This window comes from Oryctolagus cuniculus, chromosome 5, assembly GCF_964237555.1.
Source record: "Oryctolagus cuniculus chromosome 5, mOryCun1.1, whole genome shotgun sequence".
Lineage (NCBI taxonomy): Eukaryota > Metazoa > Chordata > Mammalia > Lagomorpha > Leporidae > Oryctolagus > Oryctolagus cuniculus.
In genome coordinates, this window is record NC_091436.1 from 98,776,104 (window position 1) to 98,798,502 (window position 22,399).

At 41.0% G+C, this 22,399-nt stretch overlaps 1 protein-coding gene across 1 annotated transcript in view; it reads right to left on the bottom strand.

Annotated features, from left to right (window-relative positions):
- The window catches only part of CD109 (CD109 molecule), a 169,725-nt gene that overhangs the window by 80,664 nt on the left and 66,662 nt on the right, over positions 1-22,399 (bottom strand). Inside the window, exons 6-10 of the mRNA XM_070073883.1 lie at positions 11,943-11,982; positions 8,442-8,526; positions 2,744-2,840; positions 2,291-2,432; positions 1,485-1,594 (exon numbers count right to left, since the gene is read on the bottom strand). Of these exons, the coding sequence (XP_069929984.1) occupies positions 1,485-1,594; positions 2,291-2,432; positions 2,744-2,840; positions 8,442-8,526; positions 11,943-11,982 (474 nt within the window). The remainder of the gene's footprint in view (positions 1-1,484; positions 1,595-2,290; positions 2,433-2,743; positions 2,841-8,441; positions 8,527-11,942; positions 11,983-22,399) is intronic.

Here is a 22,399-nt window from a genome sequence, read left to right on the forward strand (position 1 = left end):
GGCAGTTTCTTAGTCCTCCTAGTTACCTCAATTTCAGCACTTCTAATATTGAGCAACCAACTCTCCTTTCCTATTGTCACTAACACCATGACTCAATACCTCTGAATTTTACCCCCTCTCCTCACCTCCCAAATCCAGTAAATGCCAAGTCCTGTATTTCTTTCTTCCACCCTCTCCAGCTGCACAGTCAACCCCACAAGGCACCTTGTCACCTCATGCCTCTGATGTCCCCTCTCTCCTGCACACAGCCCTGATCGGTCCTCCTCAACCACTGCTTTTGTCATATTCCTCCCACATTCCTAAGGCTCCTAGGCTCCTTGCTGCCTCGAGCATCAAGTTCAATGCACAGGTGAGACATTTAGGATCCTCTACAGCTCCCCAAGCTCCTCCTCCTGTTTTATCACACCAATCACTGTCACCAAGATACACCTAAAACTTGTCAACCAGAGTTTTCTTTTTGTCTCAGTCCATCTTGCTCCACATCACCCATTCCATACCCAAACATTAACCCTACTGATCTTTAAGGAATGGCTCAGGGCCTCTTCCTCTATTAAGCATCCTTTTGTAATCCTCTCACCTACCCCAAGGCAATGCCTCTCACGCCAACTCCCACTGTATCACTCTACTCATTTGGCAACAACCATTCACAGCCTTGTGCTATTTTGCTTCCTTTTTCAAACTATCTAAATGGTTAATATCAATCAAGTCAGGAGCTACCTAAAATTTCTCACTCAAAAAGAAGTAATCCCTCTTCCTTTAAGTCAGAGGTCAGTAAACTACAGAAAGCAGGCAGGCCAATCCAGTATTTTATCAAAACGTACACATTCTAAGTTGCTTAGAAATTGTCTGTGGCTGCTTTCATGCTGCAATGGCAAGTATTATATGTTAATCAAAATTATGAAAAAATAATTTAAGAAAAAAATAAACAAATTTTCAGGAAAATATTTTTATTGAGACCAGTGTTATAGTACACCAGGTAATGTGAGTGACCACCTGCGACACCAGCATCCCATACTGAAGCACTGTTTCTAGCCCCAGCTAGTCCACTTCAGGTAGAGGTGCCCGCTAACAGGCCTGAAAAAGCCATAGAAGATGCGTCAAGTCTTTGGGTCCCTGAACCCCCATGAGAGACCAGGATGAAGTTCCTGGCCCTGGCCTCAGCGTAGCCCAGCCTAGCTGTTGCAGCCATTTGGGGAGTAAATCAACAGATGGAAGATTTCTCTCTCCATCTCTCTCTACCACTCTGCCTTTCAGATAAATAAAAATCTAAAAAAGTAATGTTTGTTACTTGTAGAAATTACCTTTTTTAGGAAAAATTAGACAAAAATCATTTGAAGTTTCTATAATTCTCATATATCTAAAGGAGGAAAGTATTCTACCCAGTTTTGCTTTAATTTCTAGAAAATCATTGAAGTAACATTTCCCATTCTGTTTCATTAAATTGAACTAACTGCAATGGATAAGTAACAAACACACCAACTTACAGTAGCTGTGAAGTTGAGAGACGGCTTCAAGACAGCAGCATAATCAAAAAATTCGATGATATAATCATGCTGTTTGAAAAACACATTGGAGCTTGCATTTCTTGAGATCCCTATTTTGGAAATTGCAACATTTAGAATGCAAGAGTAGTATTTTCACCCACAGCTTCTAGCACCAACTCTCCCCAACTAAGCTACTTGTCAAAGGGGCTTTAGATATTGGGACACATGAGCCTCATTTCCATATTGGCTCTGACACTGAGAGAAGCATGTGGTTCTACTAGGCTCTCTACCCCTTCATTGCCGTCCTTCAGTGACCTGTATGCCAAATTATTAAGACCACTGAAGAATAGTCTTTTGTTCTCTAGCATTATAGCATTTGAAATGATAACAGAAATGTCCGAAGAATAAACTTCTATTTTCTTATTAAAAGAAAAAGCTGTCTAGGAGCAGAAGAGATAGCAGATGATGTGAAATGTTTTTTTTTAAAGAAAAGAAGAAGTAGAGAAGAGAACGAACAAGCTGACAATGCAGACTTTTCTGTGTAGTTTTCAGGCTGAAAAGAAAGAATAGAAATGGAAAAATTTCAAATAGCTATCTCATGTGCTTAAAGTATAGACTTTCATAGAAAATAAGTTTCTCCTTTATTATAAAAACCTCCTACAAGTTAGACTAATTAATAGGACAATTCCCACGTGAAACAGCATCCTTAGAAAGGCAGTGCTGCTCCCAAGCACAGGTATTGTCATAACAGAATGAGGGAGCACCATCACATCAATAGCTTTACCTTTGCTTAAAAGGCTACAAACCTGTAAGTGATTCTGTCACTGTGGCTAAAATTTCTACTGGCCCAGGGGAGGATACATCCATGTGTTCAGAATGCCCATTTGAAAATTCCATTACCTTTTTCATCTCTTCATCATTAAAAGAGAAGTTTGCAGATCCATTTATCTGTTTTGTTAAAAAGTTCACATTTATTTTCCAAATTTTAATTCATATTGTATTTTAATTCATATTTTACAAATTAAAACTCAAACTAATTCAGATTTTACAAATTAAAACTTAAACTATCATATCACAATGATATGATAGCTCTGTTCAATTGTAATCACTATAAATGAGTGGGTTTTTATTTACTCAATGTTGGAAAGCTCTTTTCTTATACTCAGTTTTTTTTTGTTTATTCAATATAAAATCTTATTTCTAGAAAGAATACACTTATATTTCATCCTGATAAGTTATAAAATACATGAAAAAGTTACCTTAAAGTTTTTTGTAATATTCTTCTTCTGCCCCCAAAACGATAAAGGTAAAAATGTAAGCACTACATCTCCTTTCACTGGTTTCCCATATGTATACCTGAAAAGCAATAAACAGCTTTTTATCTTTTTTTCATATTTTTAATCTAATATTGTCAAAAGAACACAACAAAAATATGACTTTCAATAACATACCCTGGCAAGCCAATATAAGCGAATTCTACAAATATTAAAAACAAACTTTGGGACCAGCTTTGTGGTGCAGTGGTTTAAGTCATTGCCTGTGACACCAGCATCCCCCATATAAGCACTGGTTCAAGTCTCAGCCGCTCCACTTCTAATCCAGCTTCCTGCTAATGTACCTGGGAAAGCAGCAGATGTTTCTAGCACTGGGGCCCCTGACACTCATGCAGAAGACCCATATAGCTCCTGGCTTCAAACTGGCAATTTGGGGAGTGAACCAGTGGATAGAAGATACCTCGCTCCCTTTCTCTCTCTCTCTCTCTCTCTTTCTCTCTCTCTCCCCAAGTCTGCCATTCAAATAAATCTTTAAAAAAAAAACATAATCCTACTATAAAATTTTAAAAACTAAACACAGCAAAAAATGTCCTTAATAATGGGAAGACTTTGAACTAGAGTACCTAAAACAGTTCATAATACACACTTTACCCAGCCTCTGACAGCCTGTAGAGACTCCAGAGAAAATCTGGTCATAACTGGAAGTGAAACTTTCTATCCAAAGATTTTTTTTAAACTATGAAAAATTTTCACTTCTAAAAATGTGCACTGGCCTATTAATTGTGTCCATCTGAAGATTTTTAAATGTTAGCTGAAAACTTTCCATGGCCCATTGCTGCATGTTCTGATATCAGCCAGGAGGGCTTTTCAGACTAGATTCTGGAACACCAAATGTACTTATAACTGTCAAAAGCTGGTGTTTTTTTACAGGAAAATAAAAAATAAGCATCATTGTTAAAATCCCAAAGGGGCCAGCGTTGTAGCGTTAGAAGGTAAAGCCACCACCTGCAATATCAGCATCCCACACAGGTACCGGTTCCTGTCTGGCTGCTCCACTTCCGATCTCCCAGGCCTGGGAAAAGCCGCAGAAGATGGCCCAAGTGTTTAGGCCCCTGCACCCATGTGGGAGACCTGGAAGAAGCTCCTGGCTCCTGGCTTCAAGTTGGCCCAGCACTGGCTGTTGTGGCCAACTGGAGATTGAACCATCAGATGCAAGACCTCTCGCCTCTCTCTCTGTCTCTCCCTCTCTCACTGTGACTCTGAATTTCATATAAATGAATAAATTTTTGTTAAAAAGAAATTCCTAGTAAGAACCTTATCTTGTTCAATCCAATCTCATTCTCTTTCTTGTCTTCTATGTATTCATTTTATCCTCTCTCATGATAGAACACGTTCTTCACACAAACAAGAGGCAATCTGGCAAATCATTTTGCTGCCTGGAAATCTTTTTTAAATGTATTTCATGGGCTCTTTCCATTTCTGTTTTGAAGCGCTCAATTTTTCTTTACACCCTATAAACTGGAACGGTAAACTGCTGCTTCCTGAATCCGCTAATTGAACACAGAGTCTTGTCAAGAACAACTTAACACAAAAAGCAAATGGTAAAGTATAGCATATTACAAGTCAAGAAGCAAAAAAGAACCCACCTTCAAACGCACCACCCTTCCAAACAAAAATAATCAAGTTAGGGGAAATCCTGGTTAGCCACTTTGACTCCAAATTCACTCACTCAAAGCAGAGTCTTTGAAACCTGACACTGTTGATAGCTTGTTAGATGGAATAAAGAGGCCAGCACTGTGGCATACTGTGTAAATCCACTGCCTGAAATGTTGGCATCCCATATGGGTGCTGGTTTGAGTCCCGGCTCCTCCACTTCCAATCTAGCTCCCTGTTAATACCTGGGAAAGCAGAGGAAGATGGCCCAATTGTTTGGGCCCCTGCACCTAAGTGGGAGACCCAGATGCAGCATTTGGCTCCTGGCTTTGGACTGGCCCACCCTGACTACTGCAGCCCTTTGAAGAGTGAGCCAGCAAATGGAAGACCTCTCTCTCTCTCTTTCTCTCTCTCTCTCTCTCTCTCTCTCCCCCTCCCTCCCTCCCCTCCTCTCTCCCTCTCACTGTTTCAAATAAACGAATATTTTTATATCAAATAGAAGCAAAATTAGAATTCCAGAATGTTGTATGTGAAGAGTTACATCCTATGATACAGCATGTTTAGGGAATTTTGAAAATCAGACATAATTTCAAGTACCCTCAGACACAAATAGTTTTTTAGGTTATTCATTTGAAAGGCAGAGCAAGAGAAATCTCTCTGCCGTTTCACTACCCCAAATGCCTGCATCAGCTGGACCTAGGCCAGGCTGGAACAACAGTCCAGAACTGCAGCCAGGTCCCCAGATTGGAGTGGGGGAAGGAACCAAGAACTTGAACTACCTTCAAGACACTGAACTGGAAGCAGAGGCAGGGTGTGAGCCTAGGCATTTCAATATGGGATGCAGGATCCCAAAGGGTGGCTTAGCCTCTGCCAAATGTCTGCCCTGATACAAATGTTTTTAATTTTGAATTAAGTATAAAGCAGATTTAGCTTTCCAAGCACAAAGCTGGTTACTGCAACTGTGAAACAATGATACTGACAATTATTATCCTAAATACTACCTAGAAAAACATGGGATAAACTAATTATTCACAGAATAATAGAGGGACAACATTTTTTACAAACTAAGGTACTCTGGCATAGTCTCATTAACAATGAATTTTTTTCTTTGAAAATAGCTGCAGCACAAAATATTTATCAAATAATACCTAAGAGTGAACCAGGGGCTGGCACTGTGGCGCAACAGGTAAAGTTACTGCCTGTGATGCTGGCTCTTATTTGGACACTGATTCAAGACCCAGCTGCTCCACTTCTGATCCAGCTCCCCGCTAATGTGCCTGGGAAAGCAATGGAAGATGGCACAAGTGCTTGGGTCCCTGCCACCCACATGGGAGACCTGGAAAAAGCTCTGGGTTCCTGGAGTCAGCCTGACACAGCCCTGGTTGTTGCAGCCTTTTGAAGGAGTGAACTAGTAGATGGAAGATCTCGCTCCCTGTGTCTCTCCTCTCTCTGTAACTCTGCTTTTCAAATAAATAAATAAATCTTTTAAAAAATTGAACCTAACAGTATAATTCTACCCAACACATCCTTTTGTTCCCATACCATCTCCAGAATGCAAATGTTCCATTTTAATAATTTTTTTATTTGACAGATAGAGTTAGACAGTGAGAGAGAAAGAGAGACAGAAAGGTCTTCCTTCTGTTGGTTCACTCCCCAAATGGCCACTACGGCCAGCTGGAGTTACGCCAATCTGAAGCCAGGAGCCAGGTGTTTTCTCCTGGTCTCCCATGTGAGTGCAGGAGCTCAAGCACTTGGGCCATCCTCCACTGCCTTCCTGGACCGCAGCAGAGAGCTGGACTGGAAGAGGAGCAACCAGGACTAGAACCCGGTACCCATATGGGATGTCGGCGCTGCAGATGGAAGATTAACCAAGTGAGCCACGGCACCGGCCCCCATTTCAATATATTTTAATAAACCTTAGATTAAATAACATTTTAAAAATTCTACTGTCCCTAGGAAGTACAAAGCAAACTAGATATTTCCTATGTTGCAATCTTATTTTTAATTAAAGGTAGGAATATGGGGCCAGCGCTGTGGAGCAGCGGGTTAACGCCCTGGCCTGAAGCGCTGGCATCCCATGTGGACGCCAGTTCTAGTCCCGGCTGCTCCACTTCCGATCCAGCTCTCTGCTGTTGCCTGGGATAGAAGTAAAAGATGGCCCAAGTCCTTGGACCTCTGCACCCACGTGGGAGACCCGGAAGAAGTTCCTGGCTCCTGGCTTCGGATCGGTGCAGTTCCAGCTGTTGGGGCCATCTGGGAAGTAAACCAGCAGATGGAAGACCTCTCTCTCTGTCTCTACCTCTCTCTGTAACTCTATCTTTCAAATAAATAAAATAAATCTTTAAAAAAAATAAAATAAAGGTGGGAATAATGAACAGATGTTCACATCAAAGCTAATAAACAAATGAATGTTTATTTTTAAGTCATCGAAAGTCTTCAAAATTAAAAGGAGCTTATTACCATTCTCTGAAAAATTTCTAACAATATTTGGCATATTAATTGTAACCTTAATGGAACAGATGGCTACTAACAAAAGAGTAACCTAAATTGTTTATGATCCACACAGAGGACTATGGTAGCTATTATAAAATAAATATTTATAAAATTATCTCTATAACTTAATAACAATCATCCAAATATTGAAACAACAGAATTTATGTTTCAAACTACATAAGGAATGACCTGATTTCAGATCATATTCTCTATCCCTTAATTTGGTAATGAGACTGAATCTACTGTTATACAACTTAAGTTGGTTCATTCCAAAAAGCAAATTTTTGATTTGGTATGTAGACCTTTGTCATGCTACATAGAGCTTGGAACAGAAATCCTAGGGGTCATGTCATTAATGCATTTGGTTTCTTTTTTTCAATAAATACTTATTGGATGGCTTTTCCATAACTGGTACTATACCAGGTACCAGTGTGCAGTAATAAACAAAACGTACCCAACTTCAAAGAGGTAGACTAGCAAACAGGAGAATTGTGTGATTACTGCTACAAAAGGTATAAATACAGAGGGTTAGGGGCAAGTAGCCAAAACCGTGAAACTGCTTATGTATAGGCCTATTGATCAGAGAAAGCACTTTGCATTCTTAGAAGCTGGATAGAATGTTTCAAAAGACATGAAACAAGAAACCTACAAGATACAGTAAAGAATATGAACTTCACCCTCAAGGCAATGGTCTGAAAATTGTTGTGCAAAAATGTGACAAACTTAGATTTGCACTATAGTTTTTTTAAAAAGTCAACACAGTGATAGAGAAAAGACTGGAAAGGGTAAACCTGGAGTCAGGAAAAATATTTAAACTGTAACCATAGTTAAAGGAGAGGGACTATGTCAAGACTTATATCAAGAAAGTGGCAGTGGGGAAAGTGTGCTGAACTGAGACAAGATCAACAGCATTAAGTGCTGCCTGAACACAGAGCTTGAGGGAGGGAGAAGGAAGAGTACAGTGGACTTGGGTAGCTAAGAGATGGTGGTGCAGTCCACAAAGATGGGGAAGCAAGGAGGCATCACATTTTTGGGAAGATGATACCGTTGGATCAACCAACGGTAAAGGAAGACCTTACTCTCTGTCTCTCTTCTCACTGTCCACTCTGCCTGTCAAAATAAATAAATAAAAAAGGTTACAGATACCAAATGTTGGAAGCCGAGACACCGGTGAAAGATGAGGCAGCGTGGGAAGTCTTCTCACGGGACACGATATCCAGTGCCCATGTGAAGGGATCGGCCTCTGAAGGTAAAAGAGATGTTGCTTTCATCATGCCAGACACAGTCAGGATGACTCAATCCCAGGCACTCTGATATGGGACGTGGGTGTCCCAAGCACAGGTTTAACTTGCCACAACACAATACCTGTGCCTCACTAGGGCATTCTAATAAGAAAACTGCTGTGTCAGTATTCTGAAGTATATAATGAGCCTTTTGTCATATAGTGTCATAATGGATTATAAAGTAATATTATAAATGATATGAAATGATACTTATATTATTATAGTTCTAAAGTAATATTAAAGATGATACTTACTTAGCTGTAATAGAACCGTTTAAATTCTTGGAATTCAAAGAACAATATAATGGTGTCTGCAAAACCACTTCAAATTTTGGCAACACTGGAAAAGAAAAGCAAGGGTAAATCTTTAATAGATTCTATTTTACTAGCATCTTCACCTAAAGAAAATAAATAGCAGAATTGTTGTGAGGGAGTCAAAGATTGTTACTATGTGAATTTAGATCCATTAGGATTCAAATACATATTAACACAGGCCGGCGCCGCGGCTCACTAGGCTAATCCTCCGCCTAGCGGCGCCGGCACACCAGGTTCTAGTCCCGGTCGGGGCGCCGGATTCTGTCCCGGTTGCCCCTCTTCCAGGCCAGCCCTCTGCTGTGGCCAGGGAGTGCAGTGGAGGATGGCCCAAGTGCTTGGGCCCTGCACCCCATGGGAGACCAGGAAAAGCACCTGGCTCCTGGCTCCTGCCATCGGATCAGCGCGGTGCGCCGGCCGCAGCGCGCCGCCCGCGGCGGCCATTGGAGGGTGAACCAACGGCAAAGGAAGACCTTTCTCTCTGTCTCTCTCACTGTCCACTCTGCCTGTCAAAAAAAATTTTTAAAAATTAAAAAAATTAAAAAAAATACATATTAACACAGGCAAAAAGCCCTTTGTTTCCCCAAAATTAGAAATCTCCACTTTGGTCATCTTTATATGATTAAGTATGAAAGAGTATACAAATATTAATACTATGCGATAAGTCACTCCAACAGAACAAAAAGCTTTTGTGATTTTCTGGTTTACAGAGTTGTTGGGTCTAAGGTCACTGCAAGAGAAACATATCAAAGTCTCACAACAAGGCACATCACCTTTCCTTTCAATTAACACAAGAGATGTATCATGCAGGTCGATGGGTCAACAATATAGAGCACACCTCCAGCTCCATACAAAGTTAAAGGCCAAAGTTAATGTGCCAAGTCTCTCCCAGACTCTAGACCAATCTGAGAGGAGAACCAAAGAAGTCACATGGGGTAACTGTAACTGCCCTTCAAGGACCTGCATCAGCACAGAAGCTAGAGGAAACCCAGAGGTGGACAAGACATGCAAATACACCTTCCTCAAACCTCCACTCTTCCCCTGCTCAACTACATATAACACCCTACTCATGGTAACAACAACAACTCAGCAACAGTTCCAACACTACGTGATATGAAAACAGCTTCTAAAAATGTTCATCCTGGAGTGGTGTTGTGGCACAGCAGGTTAAGCCACAACCTGCAACGAGGACATCCCATATGGGAGCACTGATTTGAGTCTTGGATGCCCTACCTCTGATCCAGCAGCAGCAGATGACCCAAGTATTTGGGCCCCTGCCACCTATGTAGGAGACATGGATGGAGTTCCAGGCTCCTAGCTTCTGTCCAGCCCTGTCCTGGCCATTGTGGCCACTTGAGGAGTGAACCAACAGATTTAAGATCTCTTTCTCTCTGCCTCTCCCTCACTCTCTGTTGTTCTGTCTTTCAAATAAAGAAAATGAATCTTTTAAAAAAAAATGTTGGTCCTGTGTGATTTATTTTTCTGGATCAGGGCTATCCAAAAGAAATAAAATGTGAACCATATGTGCAGTTTTTCATTTCTAGTAGTCACATTTGAAAAGTAAAAAGCAGGGAGGGGCTGACATTGTGGCTCAATAGGTCAAAGCTATGGCCTGCTGCGCCAGCCTCCCTTATGAGTGCTAACTCAGGACCTGGCTGTTCCACTTCCAATCCAGCTCCCTGCTAATGTGCCTGGGAATGCATGGTAGAATGGCCCAAGTGCTTGGGCCCTTGCACCCACATGGGAGATCTGAAAGAAGCTCCTGGCTCCTGGCTTTGGCCTTGCCCAGCCCTGGCTGTTGCAGCCATTTAGGGAGTGAACCAGCAAATGGAAGATCTCTGCCTCTCCCTCTCACTGTAAATCTGCCTTTCAAATAAATAAATAAAATCTTTTTTTATTTATTTATTTTTTTGACAGCCAGAGTGGACAGTGAGAGAGAGAGACAGAGAGAAAGGTCTTCCTTTTCCGCTGGTTCACCCCTCAATGGCTGCTGCGGCCGGTGCACTGCAGCCGGCACACCGCACTGATCTGAAGCCAGGAGCCAGGTGCTTCCTCCTGGTCTCCCATGCGGGTGCAGGGCCCAAGCCTTTGGGCCATCCTCCATTGCACTCCCTGGCCACAGCAGAGAGCTGGACAGGAAGAGGAGCGACCGGGACAGAATCCGGCACCCCGACCGGGACTAGAACCCCGGGGTGCCGGCGCCACATGCAGAGGATTAGCCTAGTGAGTGGCGGCACCAGCCAATAAATAAAATCTTTTAAAAATAAATAAAGAAAAGAAAAAAGGCAAATGAAATTTATTTTTGAAATTTTTATTTACTCCTGTATATCCAAAATAATACAATTTTAATATGTAATCAAAATAAACAACATTACTAATGAACCAGGCTTTTTTGCACTAAGTCTTCAAACCTTGGTGTGTATTTTACGCTTACAGCATATCTCCATATGGTAATCACACTTCAAGTGCGTGGCCCTGTACTAGATGGCACAGTTCCAGACCATGGGTCAGCAAACTATGACCAGTATGGGCTAACAATGGTCTTTACAATTTGTAATTGATTGAAACACATTAAAAAATAATATCACACATGAAAATTGTGTGGCATTCAAATATCCACACTAATTAAATGAAGTTTATTTCCTCACAGCTACATTCACTTACATACAGACTATGGCTGCTCCGTGCTACTAAGGCCAACTGGAGTAGTTATGACGGAGACACATGGGCAGCCCACAGAGCCTACAACATGCACACTCCTATCTGGCTCATTGTAGGAAAACACTTTGCTGATTCCCATTCTACATGCTCCTGAGACTTGATCTGAAAACACCATATGAGATACACAAGCTTGAGCCCCAGAGTTAAAAGCGAACTACTTTCTAAAATTTCTATCACTTGAATCAGACACAATCTCCAAAAGTGTCACAAATCAAATGACAAAGCTCATGTGTGTAACCCCAAAAGAGCTATTCAGATGATAAACTGAGACCCTATGCTCTCACTCTCATCTCTACTTCCTCTCCATCTGCCAGCAAATTAGTTGAGTCCATGTGTATCTGCAATATTATAAGGGTCACATGGGCAAAAAAAGAATTTACCTGAGTTAAACCAATGTCAAACAAAAAATACAGAAAAATCACTGATGCAAAGATTTAAAAAAAAATACAAAATTTTAAGGAAAGTAGAAAAACATAGAAACTGTGCATAGGGCAAAGACCAGCACAGTGGGGCTACAAAAGATAATTTGTCCATTTTTTCTTTATAATAATATTTTAGAAGTTTTTCATATGAAAAATATGTTTAGACCTACAAGGAACACCAGAATTTTACTTTCATTGGGATTTTTACTTTAAACAATATCACATCCCTTGAAAATTTCTCTTATCTCTATAGGAAGTAATAAAAATCTCTTTCCTTTGAAATAAAATAAGAGACTCTTACCATATTCTGAAACATGAAATGATTGATAATATGTCTGGTCCTATTGGAGGAAAGAAAAAAAAAGAGAAGAGAATATATGAGTTCTTAATTATTTTGTTGCTTATTTACCTGAACAAAAGGGTCTAGAAAATTATTTTTTCCTTACATTTGTAATTATTTAATGAACAAGAGTTTATTTTAATTTGTGTAAGTGTATTTTTAGTCAACTGCAACACTAAGCCTGTGAAATTTCACTCAGTATTCCTTCCCAACTCACTAACATAAAAAGGTGAGCCAGAGCACATGGTCTGGTGGTTGAATTGCATTTAGGACACCCACATCCCATAGCAGAGTACTGGGTTTAAGTCCTGAGTCCAGCTTCCAATTCCAGCTTCATGCTAATGTGCATCCTGGAAAGCAGTGGGTGATGGCTCAAGTATTTGGGTCCCTCTCACTCATGTGGGAGGCCTGGATTAAGTGCCTAAGTACTAGTCCTGGGCACTGCAGGCATTTGAGGAATGATGGAAAATCTCTCTCTCTCTCTCTCTCATTTCTGTCTCTATCTGGTTACCTACATCTCTGCCTCTCAAATAAAATAAAATAGTAAAAACAGACTTTAAAAAAATAATAAAGGTGAACACTGTAACTCATTGAAGATCATTTTTTAAAACTACTTAATTTTATTTTTATCATTTGTAAAATGAGAATTATATTAAATTACACAATGCAGAAATTTATGAAGCAAGTACAAGACATATCAAACTAGCAGGAAATGACGTCATTTTCTAGCAGTAACCAAGATAGCAAAGTTTAATGGAAACAGCACACCCGACAGACCAGGCGGGTGTCTCCGGAAAGACTGAGAACCCAGTCTGTACTGAGACCAGGGTTTTTAAGGATATGGATTTGCCCGCACTGTGTTTCTCCTCTTTTCTGGGATACTACTGCCAGGTGGAGGGCTTCCTGAGTGTGGAATGCCAGAAATTCCTCCCTAAACATCATCAGCACAGTATTATAGGACCTAATATCTTCATTGATATAGGGCAAATTTGTTTTAGAAATCATATCAGAAAACCAGTGGAGAAAATGAAGTTAACAAAATTCAAATGTTTATAAATGATCAACTATGCAAAAACATCAGGGTTCAACATCCTCCACCTAATTCTTTCAGTCATTCTCCAGGGAAACCCTTAAATCACTACACCCTATGGTATTTTACCAGATACCATTATTTCCTTTTGCAAGATGAACAAGAAAACATGTGGCCTATTATTATATCGTTTTTCTACCTCCTCCTGTTTCTGTCCATTCTAAAGTATAAATAACACACTTAATAGAAATTTTTTCAAAATAGTAAAGTAATTCCATTAATGAAATTTATATTCTGATTCCTTAAATTTATCAAAGCGAACATACAGACAAGGTTAGAAAATATTATTCTGTCTTAAAAAATTATCCTCATTTTAATGTAAAGCTTCTGTGCACAAAGCTATTTTTTTATTTTAAAAGAAAAATATGGCTCACTTCAAAATACAAATGTAACCATTTATATCCTAAGAAAATCATTATCTAAAATGTAACTTCAATATGGTCACTTAGTGGATATCCCAAAGAAATTATGTTGTTCAGATCAAAGCCATAATCTCCACATTTGTGATGTCTATCTTAAATTGTTTTCATGTCATATACAGAAATGTTATAAATTACATGCATGATTCACATGGAAGTTCTAATTTGTAACACTTAAAAATCAAGTCAAGAACATCATCTGAGGCCAGTGTTGCGGCATAGCAGGTTAAGCCACCACCAGCCACACCAGCATCCCATATGGGTGCCAGTTTGAGGCCTGGCTGCTCCCATTCCAATCCAGTTCCCTGATAATGCACCTGGGAAAGCAGCAGAAGATGGCCCAAGTGCTTGGGTCCATGCCACTCACATGGGAGATCCAGAAGAAGTTCCAGGCTACTGGCTTTGGCCTGGCACAGCCCTAGCCATTGTGGCCATTTGGGGAGTTAACTAGCACATGGAAGATTTCTCTCTCTCTCTCTCTCTCTCCCTTTCAAAATAAATACATCCTTACAAAAAAAAAAAAAAAAAAAAAGAACATTATCTTTAGTACCTGTTTTACTGATACACATAAGCGTTCTGGGAGCTTTTTAAGATTTATTTTATTTATTTGAAAGGTAGAGTTATAGAAAGACAGAGGCAGTGACAGGGGTGGGGAGGGTGGGCAGGAGGGTATCTTCCATCTGCTGGTTCACTCTCCAAATGGCTGCAATGACTGGGGCTGGGCCAGACTGAAGCCAGGAGCCAGGAGTTTCATCTGGGTCTCTCATGTGGGTACAGGGGCCCAAGCTCTTCCACTGCTTTCCCAGGTACATTAGCAAGGAGCTGGATTGAAAGAGGAGGAGCCAGGACTCGAATGAGCACCCATTAATCTCTCTATGCCACAACTCCAGCCCCAGAATTCCAGTTTTTAAACTAGTTTTGCTTTACTACTGAAGCCAGCACAGGTAAAGATAATTACTTATTGAACATGTCTCTCTCTAGCGAAATTCATATAGCAAACTTTGATTAGGTTCTACATACAAAACACCATATGAGGCTCTATAAAGATAAATTATGGTCCTCAGTGTCAGAGGGTCAAGCAATGGAGACAGACATGGTCAAAAGCAAAAGTACAGTCACGTGGCATAAAACAATATTTGACCAACAAAAGACCATATATAGCATGGTTGCTGTAACATATAGCCTTGGCGTGTACCAGGTTAAACAATGTAAGTTTGTATAAGTACATTCTATGAAATGTTCACATTATGACAATACTGCCTAGTGATGCATTTCTCAAAATGTCTATCATTAAAGCAGCCCATAACTGTATAAGACTGTCAGTGTCCTGAGGCTGCATGCAATATGATTTCTATGTTAATTTTTCTTACACTTACTCCTACCTCTACCCATCTTCCCAGGCCTACCTCAAATACTGCTGCTTCCTAGAATCCCAACGCAATCATTTTATTTAACACAATATATAATCATTATCTATTTTGTGTCTATCTTTTTTTTTTTTTTTTTTTTTTTTGACAGGCAGAGTTAGACAGTGAGAGAGAAGACAGAGAAAGGTCTTCCTTTTTCCATCAGTTCATCCCCTCAAGTGGCCACTACAGCCGGCGCACTGCGGCCGGCGCAGTATGCCGATCTGAAGCCAGAAGCCAGGTGCTTCCTCCTGGTCTCCCATGCGGATGCAGGGCCCATGGACCTGGGCCATCCTCCACTGCACTCCTGGGCCACAGCAGAGAGCTGGACTGGAAGAGGAGCGATGGGGACAGAATCCGGCGCCCCAACCGGGACTAGAACCTGGGGTGCCGGCGCCACAGGCAGAGGATTAGCCAAGGGAGCTGCGGCACCGGCCTTGTGTCTATCTGTTTTAAGAAACTATAAAATCCTCGGCCGGCGCCGCGGCTCACTAGGCTAATCCTCCGCCTAGCGGCGCCGGCACACCGGGTTCTAGTCCCGGTCGGGGCGCCAGATTCTGTCCCGGTTGCCCCTCTTCCAGGCCAGCTCTCTGCTGTGGCCAGGGAGTGCAGTGGAGGATGGCCCAGGTGCTTGGGCCCTGCACCCCATGGGAGACCAGGAAAAGCACCTGGCTCCTGGCTCCTGCCATCGGATCAGCGCGGTACGCCGGCCGCAGCGCGCCAGCCGCGGCAGCCATTGGAGGGTGAACCAACGGCAAAGGAAGACCTTTCTCTCTGTCTCTCTCTCTCACTGTCCACTCTGCCTGTCAAAAAAAAATAAAAAAAAAAAAGAAAAGAAACTATAAAATCCTTAGGCTCAGTTTCTAGTTCAGCATGTCTTCAGTGTTCATGTACAAATGAATGAATCAATTCTTGTCCCCAGGCTTGTTCTTAAGGTGCTCATGAGACTGGCCTCCATGATCAGATACTGTCTCTTGCAAGCCATGGAAATAACCTTCACTTGAGAATATCAAACTACTCCAAAGAGGCAAATGATCATTAAGTAACCTTAACTCTGCCCTTTATTGGAAAGAACATGAATCCAAGAAGCAGAAGGGGCCAGTCACCATGGAAAACTAAAGAAAAACAGGAAGGAAAGTGTTTCTTTCTCATTATCATTTAAAATTGTTTCAAGAAATCAAAGAATCATTTCGTAACTGAGAACTGACAGTGTGCTTTGTACCACATGATGCCTTCCCAGGGTGTTTATAACTGGTGAAATGCAAATCAAGAAATAAATCATTTCACCTTCCAAGAGATTTGAAAAGCAAGACTCAGTTTTGCAATGTTCAACATACTGCCCCTTAGGCAATCAGGTTAAATCAGTTTTCACAATGAATTTAGTTATTTTTGCAAAACACATAATCAAGAATGGTAGAAAATACTGAAATATTTAAAGTTAACCATTCAGAGAATTAGCAGCCATCTATGCAAGCCACAAAAATACTGATAACAGAGCATTTTCTTTAGTCTGGAATGGGAATCTGCACAGACTGTTCCCATAAAGAGACAGAGAGTAAATACCATAGGTTACAGTGCAAAAGCAGCCAGAGACAGCATGTAAGCAAAGGAGTGTGACTATGTTCCAATAAAACTTTTAAAAAATAGCTGTCGGGCTGGATTTGGTCTACAGGCCAAGATTTCTTGACAACTGATTGCTGTAAAAGAGGAATACATTTTATTTCCAAATTGTACCATGTTAGTTCTAGCTGAACTAAACTGGAGGGTTAATATATATATATATATATATATATATAGGGCTTTTGTAGAAAGTACAAGTTTCTTTTACTAAGCAATTTCCCTTCCATTTCAAAGGAATTTAATCTGCTTCAAAATGAGTTGTTACATTAACTGCAGCTCATCAAGCATAGTTTATGTTCATTCCCTCTGCCAGCAAATGGAAAGAAAGGCTGATCTGAACGCTAAATACTTGGGCAGCTTCTCTTCTAAGCAAACACCTTTCTAGGGGAGAGAATCCATAACTCATTGACATCTCCTGAGCTCTTCTTTCCCCAATATGGTCACTGTTCCATGGGAAGAGCTCTCCTGCGAAGGCACAAATATCTCTGTTTGTATTGGATGTAAGCCTGCCTCAGTGAGATTTTCTAAACAACTACTAAAGTAGAAACAGAAAGGTAGAACCAGGAGATATTCTCAGCAATACCCCTTTTTCCTGAATCAATAATTCATTATAACGATGCATGCTATGGAAACCAGTCAAATGAACTGAGAAAATATTATTTTACCACCCTCAAGAAGTTCTTGAAAATGCATATTAAGAAGAAACTACATGTAGATTTCAAAATTTTTGCATCAAAACAAAGTTACCTTTTAATTCTATTTTCCATGAACTTTTTGAATTACCTCAAACAAACTGAAAGTATATGAATTATTAGTTACAGAATTTTCCTTCTCTAATCATGAGGACATCCAACTCTTGAGCTTCTATTTTTAACAAATTTGAAGAAGTATGGCACAATACATGACCATTAAAAGCAATTTTTAAAAGCAGGGCAGTTTCTTTCAACTTCTGCTTCTGAAATAAAAAAGAAGTGCCAAAAACAGAACTGAGGTACTAGATGAATTCTTTCTGTTTATGTTCACTTATGATCATTCCAATTTGTCATAAGTCTGCTTTAGCACTGACCTCCAGTAACTGGATTTACCTTTTACCTTTTATTTAAAAGATTTTTAAAAATCCACACATAACAGGAAGTGAAATCACTGCAGACGCATTTTGCCCTTGGCACCCAAGACAATAGATGCCCACTCCGCCCAAAAGTGTAAGGCTACTATGCAAGACTTGCAAAGGAGGTTTCCAAAAGCTGATTTTTTTTTTCAACTCTCAAGCCCTCATCCATGTGGAGGGCATAAAAGGGAATTTTAGGAGAAAGCTTTTGATGTGTTAGCAGTGGCATACATCTCACCTCTGGGGCTCAGGTGGGCAATGTATGCCCCTTCATTTCAAATCTAGGGAAGGAAGCATCAACAGCATGATCCAGAGAGCTGGAAATGTGTCCCTGAGAGCTTCCGCAAGCTGCCACTGAGTAAGCTGTTGAGACACATGAAAAACCTAAAGGACGAAACATTGACACTGACCAGATGTGCTGATGGCAGAACAAAGAGTGTACTCTGTGAATGGTGGTCTGTGCCCGCTGAACACTGTGCAGCTAAGAAAGCACAGGGATTGCCCCTCACCAGATGCGCTACAAGAACCCATCAGCATGATCTGAGGGCCTGGGGAGGGGTAAGGCAACGTCAGGAGACAGAGGTTGGATATGCGCGATCTAGATGCCCAGGAAGTAGAGACGACTGAGGAGCTGCCAATCAGAAGAGACAAATTCAAAAGCCCTCCCAGCAACAGTAAAAGGTGCATTGATAAATGAGAACAAAGAAGAAACAGCATTAGTCTAAAATGCTTGCTAAGCCCAGAGAGCTCAGCTATCAGAATTACATTGAACCATAATAAATTGCCATTTTTGGAGGACAACCTTAGCAAATTCATATGACTCATCCTTCCACATCGGTCTGATTCTTCTTTACCTCTCACCTTCCTTCCCTCTACTCAATCCAACCCGGAGGACTGGACGGCAGCCTAGTGAGTAGGGACAGGTAGACAGACCAAAGAAGTCCCCAGCTAGAGGAAGGAAGCGCTTATTTTAAGGAATTGGACATATTAATTGTGTAATATAGACTGGTGTGTGTGTGTGTGTGCAAGTAAACAAAAATTCAAGACCTTTGAATACCCAAGGATAATCAGGAAAATGGTGATATTTGTCCTCTACTTCATCCAAGGAGCACGGAAGAATTGGTCCTAAAGAACAGGACCTAATGGCAAAATAATAATGTGCTTTTTTATTACACTTGTCGGACAGTAGGTTTTCAACTTCACAGTTACAAACAAACAGCTGGACAGCTGTTCTTGTTCAGAAAGCCTGAGGGCATCCAATTTTCTGACTCAGAGTCTACCTTCTCACAGCAATTATGTTTAGAGTTCTAAACAGAGCACAAAGGTCTACTTGACATGAATTAAGTTATATTGCTGCTGTCCCCACAAGATACTATGTGGGGCCAGAGTTGTGGTGCAACAGGTAAAGCTACCTTCTGTAGCACCAGCATCCCATATGAGCACTGGTGAGAGTCCTGCTCCTCCACTTCAATCCAGCTCCCTGCTAATGTGCCTGGGAAAGCAGCAGAAGATGGCCAAACTGTTTGGGCCCCTGCACCCATGTGGGAGACTTGGGCAGAGTTCCAGGCTCCTGGCTTTGGCCTAGCCCTACCACAGCTGTTGCAGCCATTTGTGGAGTGAACTGGCAGATGGAATATCTCTCTTTTCCTTTCTCTCTCACTCTGCCTTTCAAATAAATAAATGAGGAAAATCTTAAAAAAAAAAAAAAAGATACCATGTGAATTCTTTCCTTCTTAGGAACAAAAGTTTTAAGAACTCTATCTATCTACCTACATTCTTTTTGCCCTTGTAATCTGTATGCTGCCGTATCTTCTATACTTTGAGAGGCTCTGCTTTCTTGGACCTCAGAAGTCTTATGCAAAATTTATGGTGCTGATTGTCACACAAAGTAAAATAAAGTATTTAGTATTTAGAGCTTCCCACTGCCCACAAAATGAAATCTACAACTTCAGATTGATATCACAGTTTGGTCTACAACCCCTTCCAGCTTTCCCTTTGACCTCTGCTGTCTACAAGCCTTCCACTCCAGTGCCAGCTCCCAACTTCACAGCCTCACTCCACCTCCACGCCCCCGGACCCCCACCCTACAGTGCCATCCAGCCCCACCTGGTTACAGCCTGGGCCTTTACAGCAGTGAGGAACATTAAAAGTTCTCTGATTCAAGGCCCTTCTTTTATAGCTGAGGAAACAGATCCAGAGCTGAAATGACTGGCCACAGTCCCTCGATGACAGCTCTAGGACCAACCCAGTGTTCTTTGCATGTATTATATGAAACCATCCTTGTTGTAAGCTCCTTTAAAGTAGGGTCAGTGTCATAGCATCCTTGAATGTTTACTGACTGGCATTACTTTCCCTAGCATACAACAGAAGAGCTCCATATTTTTAGCTTTATTCATATCCTTAGTAATCTTGCAAAACTTAAACTTCTTACCTACTGAAGTTGAAGCGTGTAAGATCCTATTTTTCCCACTTTTAACTTTACCATAAAATTGGAAAAGGGCTTAAAAATAGACAAGAAATCATAATGGAAATACCCTATAAAATGTCAACAGATGAATATCGACCTACTTAGAGGGATGACAGTGAATGGGCTTTGCAAAATGACTGAAAGTATTTATTAACATTTATACTGTCCTGTCCTATGCCGTTTGGAGTCTAAACATCTGTGGGGTAGACTGTAGCTGCAACCTATTTTTCTGGGGTTTCAACCCTTGCCAAGCAGCAGGATCAGTTTTAGGGGGTTTAATAAATAGATGTCCTATTCCCATCCCAAGCTACTGAATCAGAATTACTAGGGCTGAGGCTCAAACATGACAAATGCATTCATTCATCAATTCCCTCATGTAACCTCCTCTCTTCCTACTGAGGGTGGAAAGAATTAATGTTTTTAAGGACTTGCAATATAACTACCTTTCCTGGACACCTATTTCAGGCAAGGAGACAAAGCAGCAGCAAAGAGACAGCTTCAGACTGAATGGGAGAGTAATCCTTGGGGCAAAGTAGTTTCATTTCTTGCTATTTCCTTCTCTTCCCACTCTACCCAGGAACTTGGTACTTATTTCCATGCCCTATCTTGGTTCCCACTGTTGCCACAACTGGTTGGAGTTTTATTTCCAAAACTCTCTTTATGCCATTGAAAATTAAGCATCATATTGAACTATACACACACATCACCATCACACCAGTGTGAAGTTCTTGCTTTTGAAGTTATTCTATAACAAGGGGTAAAATAAAATCATTGGATACAGCATGGAAAAGGAATACCCTCTCTGTACTGTCTTGGCAATTTCCCATAAATCTTCTTTAAAATAAAAAGTTTTTCTCAAAATTATTATTTTTATGCCTCCTATGACCAAAGTTATCCAGTATGCTAGGTGTCAGCAAGCTAATCTCTAATAGCATATTAACAGGTACCAATGGATAATGGTTACTAGATAATCCGTATTCTGTAACATGAGACTCCTGGACTCATATCCTCTATCTAGGGGCAGGGCTGTTGTAGGCAGAATCTGAGATACCTTGAGAACAATTTATTGTGTGGAGGTGGGCCATGTAGCCTCCTCAAATCATGTACTAGAGGTGGGCATCTTCCCCATCAATGCAGAGCAGGCCCTGATGATACATAAATACAAACCAAAATAGTGACCATTTTAAAGCAATAATAGCTACACATTTTAAATGGTTAAGTTTCACAGAGCTGGCAGTATCAGGAACCCCAGCTTATACAATCTATTGACCCTGCTCTACTATGTGAGCCTGAAGAGGTCCCTTCACTCAGATTCTTCCAACACAAAATGAGGAAATGTATCTGGGTGCCCTTTAAGATCCTCTCCAGCGCTGACACCCTATAAAACGATGATTGCCTCAGATCCCCCACTACACTGAGGTCACCACATGCTAAAGTTTGACCCAAAGTTTTCTCACTGATGCTCTGCCGATGTGCCTACAGGGACAGGTAAGAAACAGACATTGGAAAGGAAGGGCATCCTAGCACAGATTCCAGTAAGGAAAGAACTCAAAATTTTCTTACAAAAATTTGCATAGAGTCCAGAAATTAAAACACACACCACCACCAATGGACTGGTAATAGCCAAAAAATGGCTCAATAAAGTCACAGGAAAAATATGGCATACAAGTTGTGAGTGCATTTTAAATTTTATAAGGGACTAGGGGTTTTAGCTGTTTGTTTGTTTTTGTTTTGTTTTGTTTTTGTTGTTGTTTTTGTTTTTTGACAGGCAGAGTTAGACAGTGAGAGAGAGAGAGAGAAAGGTCTTCCTTCCGTTGGTTCACCTCCAAGTGGCCGCTGTGGCCAGCATGCTGCGCCGATCTGAAACCAGGAGCCAGGTGCTTCCTCCTGGTCTCCCATGCGGGTGCAGGGCCCAAACACCTGGGCCATCCTCCACTGCCTTCCCAGGCCACAGCAGAGAGCTGGACTGGAAGAGCAGCAACTGAGACAGAACCAGCGCCCCAAATGGGACTAGAACCCAGAGTACCAGCGCCACAGGCGGAGGATTAGCCAAGTGAGTCACGGCGCTGGCCGATTTTAGTTCTTGACCCAAATTTATTTTTAATTTTAAAATCAAAGTCCAGGACATTAATCCAAAAATCCTGTTTTCTACTGGCTCAAGTTCATCAAATACAGTAGCTATATATATTCTCAAAGTGAAAATACATGAACATATTTGGTACTAGTTTATTTTATCACATAGACAGTGGGACTTTTGTAACAATCAATAGCAACGGTCTAGGAGAAATTGCCCATTCACTCTTCTTTT